Below are 12,125 nucleotides of genomic sequence, written 5' to 3'. Positions count from 1 at the left end.
TATTATTATTATTATTATTATTATTATCATTATTGTTGCAGAGATGACCGGAAAGCTGATATTGATGTACATGGTAAAATGTATGTGTATGGACCGTGGAGCTTCCAGAAAGGGCAGCAAAGCGCCTAGGAGGATGCCGCTGGCATCTGTGTATTTTGTCATGTCTAGTTTGTGAATGAAGCATGATAGTGTTATTCTGAGTGTACACGAGTGTATGAGTTAGCTTAGAGTTTTACCGGTATTAGCTAGGGAAGTGTACGAAAGTGTGTGTGTGTGTGTGTGTGTGTGTGTGTGTGTGTGTGTGTGTGTGTGTGTGTGTTTGTGCTTATAAATTATGTATTGGCAACGTTTGAGGCAAGTAACTGGCTCCTGGACTGTAAGGAATTGTGTAATAAACCAGAAAAGGATTGCCATAACAGTGACAGGAAGTATCATTGGATACTGTCATGATCCCAGGAACTGTTACACCATACCCTTGAGTCTACCTCATCCCATAACCCTACTAATGGGATTAGTTCCCCAAATAGCGAGCCTTGTTAACAAAGTGAAAACTGCTAGATAACAATGGCAAATCCCCACCTTGCCATTAGCGTCACCTTGAAAGATGAGAAACGATTGAAATGTGTTGCGTTCCTTCGCCCAGTTAACGTCTGAGTTCACTGATTCTTAGCACTGCACAGGGTCAATACACCAAACAATCAGGAGTATAATACCTACATATATTTACAAAAGAAATAGAAGAAATGTTGAGCCCGCCAGATTACCATCACCAAAATATCCATCACACCTGTCTCTCAACTCCCAATACAATCGCTCCACTCATACACGAGTACCTCCACATCCCAATACTCAACACCACTATCCACCTACATAATCATTCGCGCCTGTCACAACTGTTCCACTCTCCAACGCCACCTAATTTACTGCTTGTCATTCAACACTCACCAACACAAAAGCAACACTGATATCCTCATAGCATCTTGCTCACACAAGTCCACAACCACACACTGCTTCACACTTCCCGCCTATCATCATCTGAGCCCTTGACTATTCTCGTATCTCCCACGGTGCTGGTTCATAGTAAAAATACTAACACCACACTCCTCTCCTCAAAGCACAGCACAAACCCAACCCCGCAGATGCACTTCAGAGTCCACCACACGTCACCATAAATCCACCACACAAGTATCCTAACCCCAGCAACCCCAGCGCCGTCAAGGGAAGAGTGGCTTGAGCAGGGCGAGGCCGGCATCGCCTCGGTCTGTTCTGCCACGTCGATAGATAGGCACCCACAATCCTTGCCACATCACGAATCCTCTACATAGACATACATATAAATAAATCTGTATAGTACATACATAATATAAGTCAAATATTTGTATAAACATTATGAACATATAATAAACTATGTGTTATCTTAAATTTGGACACTTATTCATTGGTGCAGCAAACACGATAACAAGCACATCACTATAGCCTGTTCAAAGCAAAAAGTCCGTTCAAGGTGGGGCTAGTATGGTGGTTTACCTCTAGCCATGCTGCCAAACCAACCTTTGTTCATGGGCCTCTCCCTTTTGTTTCCCATCCGTGTGCTATTTGAAAGTGATATTTTATGTATTCTATATATTGTAAAGGAAGCTACATAGAACATTGAGTGTCAATGTTTAGGATTACAATTACGATTTGTAAAAATTCCATGATGTGGCAAATGTTTTTTCTCATATTGCCACGTTGTCCTGATGGTGGTGGTGGTGGTAGGGTATCATTAAAAGGGATTAGCACTCCCACGCAGCTGTGTGTGTGTGTGTGTGTGTGTGTGTGTGTGTGTGTATGTTGAAGGAGGAGAAGGAGGAGCAGTGGGAGATGGATTCTGAAGAAGTGACGGAATAAAATGATGGATGTGTTGAGGGAGACTGCTCACTTCCTTTCTGGCCACCACCCAAGATGGAAGCTACAACTCCGACTCGCTCGCGTTCCAGGGTCTTGCACAGCAGGGCAATGGAAATGCTTTACTACGTCAACAAGTATTTCACTGAAGAGAAAGCTTGTAATGGATTCCTTATCCCATCTTCAAAAGCAACTGCATGGACTGCAAAAGCCACCAACGTTTCCGAGAAAACTGTTCAGGAAATCTGCTCGAAACGAGGTCGGACATCAACAAAAAAAGGACTGTCTTTTTGTCACCAAAGAAGAGGAAATATTCTGCACCTGTCACTACTCTCGACGACTTTGATAAATGTGTTGTGAGAAAAACAGTTTTGGCATTTTATGAGAGACATGAAATTCCGACTCTGCTAGAAATTCAAAAACAACTGAAGGAAAAAAAAAATCCTTAAGTGGCTGCAAAACCTCCCTTCACAAGATTCTACAGGAGATTGGCTTCAAATATGCCAAGGTTGATGGCCGCAAATTCCTGATGGAGAGGAATGATGTTGCGGCAGCTTGCACTACGTTTTTGCAAGACATAAAAAAGTGAAGCAGGCCTCCCAAAACATCGTATATCTGGATGAAACTTATATATAGGTGGTGTGGAAAAAAGTTGTACTCGTATATATATATATATATATATATATATATATATATATATATATATATATATATATATATATATATATATATATATATATATATATATATATATATATATTCCCTATATCTTATGATTGTCTTATATTCTTTTTTAATTGGCTGTATGACTTCGCCGAAGCTAGTCATTTTCGCTAGATCGCGATTTCGGGTCCTTGACCCTTCTTCAGTAGCGAAGGTCTATCCGTGTTGAGGGTGTCGGAGAGAATGGCTCAAGCTGATTGCGGGGGTGTATTCATACCGGTAGGCTTGTCACCCCGCTGCGCGTCCTGGTCTCTGATTGGCTGACGGCTGTCGCGGGCTGTGCTGGGTTGCTATCCAAGCTGGGTCTACGCGCGCTTGGTAATGCTTGTAGGTCTTCGGATTGTTGATTTAATGTGGGGTTTGTCTCTTTTATATATAGTGCTTCTAAGATGGGGAGACGCCTGGTGTCTGGGCATGTAGTTAGGATCTCCGTTTTATCTACTAGCATTCCTCTTGTGATGTTTATGTTATGCTTCTCCTTCAGATGTTTCTTGGGTGCTCCTGTTGCGAGGTGGAAAGTTAGTCGTTGGGAGAGTCTTGTTGTCGTCATGCCAACATAGGTGGAGGGAAGGACTTCACAGTTTCCTTGGTTACACGTAAACCTATATATGACATGTGACTTCTGAAGGCTCTCTTTCTCTTTTGAGGGGTTATTTTTTAGAAGAAGATGGCTGGTTTTCTTGGTGTTGTAATAAATTATCAGTTTAACTTGATTGTCAGGGTCGGAAGGCTTGATGTTCCTCTTCACAATCTGCGTGATGGCCCTCTCATCTTCTTCGTAGGCGGTAGAGAAAGTTGCTTTATAGAAGATGTTGATGTTCCCTTTCTTATCCTCTTGCTGCTTCTTGTTATGCCAGCTGTCGACAATTTTCTTTACTAGGCGGTTGATGTCCTTTTCACTGAAATTGTTGTTTATGAGGACTTGAGTTGAGCGCTGTATTTCTTGGTGGACTTGTTTCCACGTGCTGCAGTGTGTAAGCGCTCTTCTGATGTAGGCTGAGATAATGGAATCCTTGTACCTCGTGGGGCACTCACTTCGTCCGTTCAAGCAGAGTCCAGGATTCGTTGGTTTTGTGTAGAGGCTGGTGGTAAATCTTCCTTCTTCTTGTTGCACTAGGACGTCGAGAAAGGGCATGGCACCATCTTTGCTGTTTTCCATAGTAAATGTTAGCCCAGATGTTTCTTGGAGGTGAAGTCTAAGATGCTCTGCTTCGGCTGCGTCCTTTGTCTTGATGAAAATGTCGTCAATATAACGGCAATATATATCCGGCTTTTTTACTATCTTGAAAACTTCCTCCTCGATGCAACCCATGAAGAAGTTTGCCAAGAGTACACCGAGAGGTGAACCCATTGCCACGCCGTCTACCTGGCAGTACTTGTTACCGCGGGGGCAGGTAAAGGGTGCTTCTTTAGTGCAACACTCCAGCAGTTCTCGGAGTACAGCTTCTGGGATCGCAAGCTTAGGTGTAGCTTCATTGTGATAAACACGTTCCATGATGTAGTTGATGGTGCGATCCACTGGAACATTCGTGAACAAGGATTCGACATCTAGTGAGGCAACTCTTCCTTCTACGTCGCTGTTGTTGAGGATATCGATGAAATCTGAGGCTGACTGCAGACAATAGGAGGTAGGAATGTACGGTGTGAGGAGGGCGCACACTCTTTTAGCGATGTAGTAGGTAGGAGTGGGAATTTGGGATATTATGGGTCTTAATTTGTTGCCTGGCTTGTGGGTCTTGACATTGCCATAGCAGTATCCCATCTCATTGCTATGGCAATGTCAAGACCCACAAGCCAGGCAACAAATTAAGACCCATAATATCCCAAATTCCCACTCCTACCTACTACATCGCTAAAAGACTGTGCGCCCTCCTCACACCGTACATTCCTACCTCCTATTGTCTGCAGTCAGCCTCAGATTTCATCGATATCCTCAACAACAGCGACGTAGAAGGAAGAGTTGCCTCACTAGATGTCGAATCCTTGTTCACGAATGTTCCAGTGGATCGCACCATCAACTACATCATGGAACGTGTTTATCACAATGAAGCTACACCTAAGCTTGCGATCCCAGAAGCTGTACTCCAAGAACTGCTGGAGTGTTGCACTAAAGAAGCACCCTTTACCTGCCCCCGCGGTAACAAGTACTGTCAGGTAGACGGCGTGGCAATGGGTTCACCTCTCGGTGTACTCTTGGCAAACTTCTTCATGGGTTGCATCGAGGAGGAAGTTTTCAAGATGGTAAAAAAGCCGGATATATATTGCCGTTATATTGACGACATTTTCATCAAGACAAAGGACGCAGCCGAAGCAGAGCATCTTAGACTTCACCTCCAAGAAACATCTGGGCTAACATTTACTATGGAAAACAGCAAAGATGGTGCCATGCCCTTTCTCGACGTCCTAGTGCAACAAGAGGAAGGAAGATTTACCACCAGCGTCTACACAAAACCAACGAATCCTGGACTCTGCTTGAACGGACGAAGTGAGTGCCCCACGAGGTACAAGGATTCCACTATCTCAGCCTACATCAGAAGAGCGCTTACACACTGCAGCACGTGGAAACAAGTCCACCAAGAAATACAGCGCTCAAATCAAGTCCTCATAAACAACAATTTCAGTGAAAAGGACATCAACCGCCTAGTAAAGAAAATTGTCGACAGCTGGCATAACAAGAAGCAACAAGAGGATAAGAAAGGGAACATCAACATCTTCTATAAAGCAACTTTCTCTACCGCCTACGAAGAAGATGAGAAGGCCATCACGCAGATTGTGAAGAGGAACATCAAGCCTTCCGACCCTGACAATCAAGTTAAACTGATAATTTATTACAACACCAAGAAAACCAGCCATCTTCTTCTAAAAAATAACCCCTCAAAAGAGAAAGAGAGCTTTCAGAAGTCACATGTCATATATAGGTTTACGTGTAACCAAGGAAACTGTGAAGTCCTTCCCTCCACCTATGTTGGCATGACGACAACAAGACTCTCCCAACGACTAACTTTCCACCTCGCAACAGGAGCACCCAAGAAACATCTGAAGGAGAAGCATAACATAAACATCACAAGAGGAATGCTAGTAGATAAAACGGAGATCCTAACTACATGCCCAGACACCAGGCGTCTCCCCATCTTAGAAGCACTATATATAAAAGAGACAAACTCCACATTAAATCAACAATCCGAAGACCTACAAGCATTACCAAGCGCGCGTAGACCCAGCTTGGATAGCAACCCAGCACAGCCCGCGACAGCCGTCAGCCAATCAGAGACCAGGACGCGCAGCGGGGTGACAAGCCTACCGGTATAAATACACCCCCGCAATCAGCTTGAGCCATTCTCTCCGACACCCTCAACACGGATAGACCTTCGCTACTGAAGAAGGGTCAAGGACCCGAAATCGCGATCTAGCGAAAATGACTAGTTTCGGCAAAGTCATACAGCCAATTAAAAAAGAATATAAGACAATCATAAGATATAAGGAAAATATCTTAAGAAAAATAATAAATGCTCAACTAGCTATCACATTCAATGAGATATGTATTAGAGAAAGACTCATGCCCATATACACCCTTAATATATATATATACACCCTTAATATATATATATATATATATATATATATATATATATATATATATATATATATATATATATATATATATATATATATATATATATATATGAGAGAGAGAGAGAGAGAGAGAGAGAGAGAGAGAGAGAGAGAGAGAGAGAGAGAATGAAGGAAAGGAGACAGACTGTTAATCCGATAATTGGCGAACGAACTTGCACGTCGCACTCATGAAAATTCCAGAACCTACCACACCTTGAATGGATTTCATGCTCTGAACCGACTATAGGGTCGGCTAATAGTATGACCGTCACAGTACTCAGTGGATATGGGAGCTGAGAAAACTCTCGTCCGTGAAGAATTATTACCAACTTGTGGTATTAATAGATCGGGACAACTGCTTTGTGGAGTCACTGGGGACTGTTTACCTATGAGGGAACCCGTGTGTGTGAATCTGACAGTGGGCGCAGCGACTATGCGTCTTTTTTTTATTTATTTATTTTTATTTTTTTTTTTTTTATGTAGGAAGGACACTGGCAAAGGGCAACAAAAATTCAATAAAAAAATATGCCCACTGAAATGCCAGTCCCATAAAAGGGTCAAAACAGTTGTCAAAAATTGATGAATAAATGTCTTGAAACCTCCCTCTTAAAGGAATTCAAGTCATAGGAAGGTGGAAATACAGAAGCAGACAGGGAGTTCCAGAGTTTACCAGAGAAAGGGATGAATGATTGAGAATACTGGTTAACTCTTGCATTAGAGAGGTGGACAGAATAGGGGTGAGAGAAAGAAGAAAGTCTTGTGCAGCGAGGCCGCGGGAGGAGGCGGGCATGCAGTTAGCAAGATCAGAAGAGCAGTTAGCATGAAAATAGCGGTTGAAGACAGCTAAATATGCAACATTGCGGCGGTGAGAGAGAGGCTGAAGTCAGTCAGTTAGAGGAGAGGAGTTGATGAGACGAAAAGCTTTTGATTCCACCCTGTCTAGAAGAGCAGTATGAGTGGAACCCTCCAGACATGTGAAGCATACTCCATACATAGACGGATAAGGCCCTTGTACAGAGTTAGTAGCTGGGGGGGGTGAGAAAAACTGGCGGAGACGTCTCAGAACGCCTAACTTGATAGAAGCTATTTTGCCTAGAGATGAGATGTGAAGTTTCCAGTCCAGATTATAAGTAAAGGACAGACCGAGGATGTTCAGTGTAGAAGAGGGGGACAGTTGAGTGTCACTGAAGAAGAGGGGATAGTTGTCTGGAAGGTTGTGTCGAGTTGATAGATGGAGGAATTGAGCTTTTGAGGCATTGAACAATACCAAGTTTGCTCTGCCCTAAATCAGAAATTTTAGAAAGATCAGAAGTCAAGCATTCTGTGGCTTCCCTGCGTGAAATGTTTGCCTCCTGAAGGGTTGGACGTCCATGAAAAGACGTGGAAAAGTGCAGGGTGGTATCATCAGCGTAGGAGTGAATAGGACAAGAAGTTTGGTTTAGAAGATCATTAATCAATAATTAGAAGAGAGTGGGTGACAGGACAGAACCCTGAGGAAAACCACTGTTAATAGATTTAGGAGAACAGTGACCGTCTACCACAGCAGCAATAGAACGGTCAGAAAGGAAACTTGAGATGAAGTTACAGAGAGAAAGATAGAAACCGTAGGAGGGTAGTTTGGAAATCAAAGCTTTGTGCCAGACTCTATCAAAAGCTTTTGATATGTCCAAGGCAACAGCAAAAGTTTCACCAAAATCTCTAAAAGAGGATGACCAAGACTCAGTAAGGAAAGCCAGAAGATCACCAGTAGAGCGGCCTTGACGGAACCCATACTGGCGATCAGATAGAAGGTTGTGAAGTGATAATTTTTTAAGAATCTTCCTGTTGAGGTTAGTTTAAAAACTTTAGATAGGCAGGAAATTAAAGCAATAGGACTGTAGTTTGAGGGGATTAAAAAGGTCACCCTTTTTAGGAACAGGTTGAATGTAGGCAAACTTCCAGCAAGAAGGAAAGGTAGATGTTGACAGACAGAGCTGAAAGAGTTTGACTAGGTAAGGTGCAAGCACGGAGGCACAGTTTCGGAGAACAATAGGATGGACCCCATAAGGTCCATAAGCCTTCCGAGGGTTTAGGCCAGCGAGAGCATGGAAAACATCATTGCGAAAAATTTTAATAGGTGGCATGAAGTAGTCAGAGGGTGGAGGAGAGGGAGGAACAGGCCCAGAATCGTCCAAGGTAGAGATTTTAGCAAAGGTTAAAGCGAAGAGTTCAGCTTTAGAAATAGATGTGATAACAGTGGTGCCATCTGGTTGAAATAGAGGAGGGAAAGAAGAAGAAGCAAAGTTATTGGAGATATTTTTGGCTAGATGCCAGAAGTCACGAGGGGAGTTAGATCTTGAAAGGTTTTGACATTTTCTGTTAATGAAGGAGTTTTTGGCTAGTTGGAGAACAGACTTGGCATGGTTCCGGGCAGAAATATAAAGTGAATGAGATTCTGGTGATGGAAGGCTTAAATACCTTTTGTGGGCCACCTCTATATCATGTATAGCACGAGAACAAGCTGTGTTAAACCAAGGTTTAGAAGGTTTAGGACGAGAAAAAGAGTGAGGAATGTACGCCTCCATGCCAGACACTATCACCTCTGTTATGCGCTCAGCACACAAAGACGGGTCTCTGACACGGAAGCAGTAGTGATTCCAAGGAAAATCAGCAAAATACCTCCTCAGGTCTCCCCAACTAGCAGAAGCAAAACGCCAGAGGCACTTTTGCTTAAGGGGATCCTGAGGAGGGATTGGAGCGATAGGACAAGATAAAGATATGAGATTGTGATCGGAGGAGCCCAACGGAGAAGAAAGGGTGACAGCATAAGCAGAAGGATTAGAGATCAGGAAAAGGTCAAGAATGTTGGGCGTATCTCCAAGCCGGTCAGGAATACGAGTAGGGTGTTGCACCAATTGCTCTAGGTCATGAAGGATACCAAAGTTGTAGGCTAGTTCACCAAGATGGTCAGTGAAGGGAGAGGAAAGCCAAAGCTGGTGGTGAACATTGAAGTCTCCAAGAATTGAGATCTCTGCAAAAGGAAAGAGGGTCAGAATGTGCTCCACTTTGGAAGTTAAGTAGTCAAAGAATTTCTTATAGTCATAGGAGTTAGGTGAGAGGTATACAGCACAGATAAATTTAGTATGAGTGACTCTGTAGTCGTAGCCAGATGGTGGAAAACTCAGAAGATTCAAGAGTGTGGGCACGAGAGCAGGTTAAGTCATTGCGCACATAAACGCAGCATCCAGTTTTGGATCGAAAATGAGGATAGAGAAAGTAGGAGGGAACAGAAAAGGGGCTACTGTCAGTTGCCTCAGACACCTGAGTTTTAGTGAGGAAAAGAAGATGAGGTTTAGAAGAGGAGGGATGGTGTTCTACAGATTGAAAATTAGATCTTAGACCGCGAATGTTGCAGAAGTTAATGAAGAAAAAGTTGAGGGGGGGTGTCAAGACACTTAGGGTCGTCGACAGAAAGGCAGTCCGACCTGGGGACATTTATGGTCCCCTCCCCAGATAGGGACTCCGAGGCTGGTGTAGGAGTCGCCATGATGATTTAAAAATTTTTGAGTGAAAGGTGTGTGTGTTATTAGGTGCTTGTAGTTTTGTGTGGAGAAAGAGAGTTGTCTTTAGAGGGCAGGCTATGAATGCCCCCTTGTGTTGTGAGACACAAAGGGAAACGTTAAGTGAGGTCACAGCTGGGTTTAATGATAAGTTCACAGCACCCCCTGAACAGTGCTTTAGAGCTCACTGGGAGTAATTATCGTTTCGGCAGGTGTCTACTGCCTCCAGTCTGCCAGTATATGTGGTTGCAATGGAAGACTCATGCCTGTTCACTACTAGGGGACTTGCTACGCTGTCTTGCTCTCGCCAAAGAAGGACCTCCTCTCCAGGATCTTGCCTTTGTAGCAACCAGCCAACCAGTTGCAACCTTGTGGAATCGGGGGATTCTCTCAAAGCTGTCTCACGCAGTGCCTGCGCTGCTTACCATCCTTGTGTTGTCCACCTGCCTGATTACTCTGGCCTAGGGGCTGTGTAATCTGGCGGGATTTGGCACGCAACTCAGCGCCAGAGAGGATCTACATCCATAGTCTCCCAAGTGAGAGTGAGCCTGACGCTGAGCTTTGACGAATGGGCCCACTTGTGTAACGGGGTTCTCCTGTAGCGAAAGTGAGGTGCTACTTGGCCGCCCGTAAGTTGCTCAAGCGAGAAGTTTAGGCTCCCAACTACGACTTGGTCATAGCAGTGTTTAGTCCTTGAAGGATAACATCTCCAGTGTCATAACTGTGTAGCTCTGGCAAAGGAAATCTAGCCTGGGTATTCTCTGCTTATTCAACAAAAATATGAACAATATATATACAAATTACTGAAAATGACAAACGACACATACAAAATTATGGAAAAAGAGTGTGTATGTGTGTGTGTATGTCTGTGTGAAGAAAGGAGTAGTAAGATGTATTGAGAAGATGTGTAATACATATGTAATAGAGCGTGCACAGAATGTGACAAGTAAGAGAAATGTATAAAGTGATGAAAAAGAGATGAAAGACAAGAGCGTGTGCAGTAGAGAGAGTGAAAACGGAAGGGTGAAAAATTAACAGAAAACGGAGTGCTAGGAGCGGTGACTTGTGTCCCGCTACAGTATTCCCCCCCTAGTGACGAGGTAGGAGGAACGTAACTGTCTTCTTGTGGCGAGTGGTGTTGGAGGCGACGTTCTGGCCGATGGTGTTGATGACGGCCGGGTCACTGTGAAGGAGGTAGGCAGGCTTGACTCGGTCGATGGAGATGGTGTCAGCCTTACCATCCTTGTCCACAGTGACCGTCTTTCTCCTCCTGCTCAGGACTTTGAAGGGGCCTTGGTAGGGCTGCTGCAGGGGCTTCTTCACAGCGTCAACCCTGACGAACACGTGCGTGCAAGTGTCCAGATCCTGGCTGACAAAAGTCTTGGAGGGAGACGTGCGAGGCTGGACAGGCTGCAGACGCTGCATGAAGTCAGAGAGGTTGGCAGCAAAGTCCTGAACGCTGCAAGGAGTAGAGCGAGGTGCAGGAGTTAGGAGTTTGCCAGGTAACCTGAGCTTGGTACCATAAACGAGCTCGGCAGAGGAGTGGTGTAGGTCTTCCTTTAGTGATGTCCGTATGCCAAGGAGGACGAGAGGGAGTGCCTGGGACCAGTCTGCACGTGTGGCAGAGGCAGCTAAGGAAGACTTCAGCTGACGGTGGAATCTCTCAATGGTGCCGTTTGCCTGCGGGTGGTAACTGGCTGTCCTGAAGCGTTGGATGCCTAGTAGTGACATCACCTTGTTCCACATACTGGACTCGAACTGGCTGCCACGGTCAGAAGTGAGGCTGAAAGGGACACCGAACCTAGAGATCCAAGTAGTGATGAAGGCACGTGCGACGGAGTCCGTTGTGATGTCAGCCAAAGGTGCAGCTTCCGGCCAGCGTGTGAAGTGGTCGACGCAGGTGAGAAGGTACCGGTAACCGTCAGAGTAGGGTAGTGGTCCAACGAGGTCGACATGCACGTGGTCGAACCGTGAAGAGACTGGAGTGAAGGCGGCTGCAGGAGAGCGTGTGTGTCGCCACACCTTGGAGGCATGGCACTTGACACATGTGCGGGTCCACAGCCTGACGTCTTTGTTGATGCCAGACCAGATGAAGCGTGAGGTCATCATCTGCTGAGATGCTCGGATGCCAGGGTGGGAGAGGTCGTGCAGCTGACGAAAAACACGATACCGGTGGGTCTTCGGCAGGTAGGGCCGACAGGAATCGGTGGAAGTGTCAGCGTAAACGTGCACTGTGGTTCCTGGGAGTTGTATCTTCTTCATCTGTAGTGCGGGGTTGTCTTGGAGTTGCCGCAGCTCTTCATCGTTGGCCTGGTCAGCAGCGATGGCAGTGTAGTCGATGGGAGAAGATGACACAGCAGAGAT

The 12,125-nt window shown here is 44.9% G+C and overlaps 1 protein-coding gene across 1 annotated transcript; it reads right to left on the bottom strand.

The window, feature by feature from the left end:
• Positions 1-2,365: 2,365 nt before the first annotated feature.
• Positions 2,366-4,372, bottom strand: LOC135112901 (uncharacterized). The gene is made up of 2 exons (XM_064027851.1): positions 3,320-4,372; positions 2,366-2,413 (listed from the first exon to the last, which is right to left on the bottom strand). Exons 1-2 carry the CDS (start codon positions 4,370-4,372, stop codon positions 2,366-2,368), a joined length of 1,101 nt encoding a protein of 366 aa, XP_063883921.1.
• Between the last annotated feature and the right edge of the window lie 7,753 nt (positions 4,373-12,125).

The sequence above is a fragment of the Scylla paramamosain genome, chromosome 24, assembly GCF_035594125.1.
Source record: "Scylla paramamosain isolate STU-SP2022 chromosome 24, ASM3559412v1, whole genome shotgun sequence".
NCBI classification, from domain to species: domain Eukaryota; kingdom Metazoa; phylum Arthropoda; class Malacostraca; order Decapoda; family Portunidae; genus Scylla; species Scylla paramamosain.
Note: the sequence above shows the minus strand (reverse complement) of the source record. Positions and strands in the feature narration are given on the sequence as shown.

Coding starts and splice junctions, on each gene's coding strand:
- LOC135112901 (XM_064027851.1), bottom strand. CDS start 4,372: ATGGGATACTGCTATGGCAATGTCAAGACCCACAAGCCAGGCAACAAA. Junction 2,414..3,319: donor CTTCCGACCCTGACAATCAA/GTTAAACTGATA, acceptor CCTCTCCATCAG/GAATTTGCGGCCATCAACCT.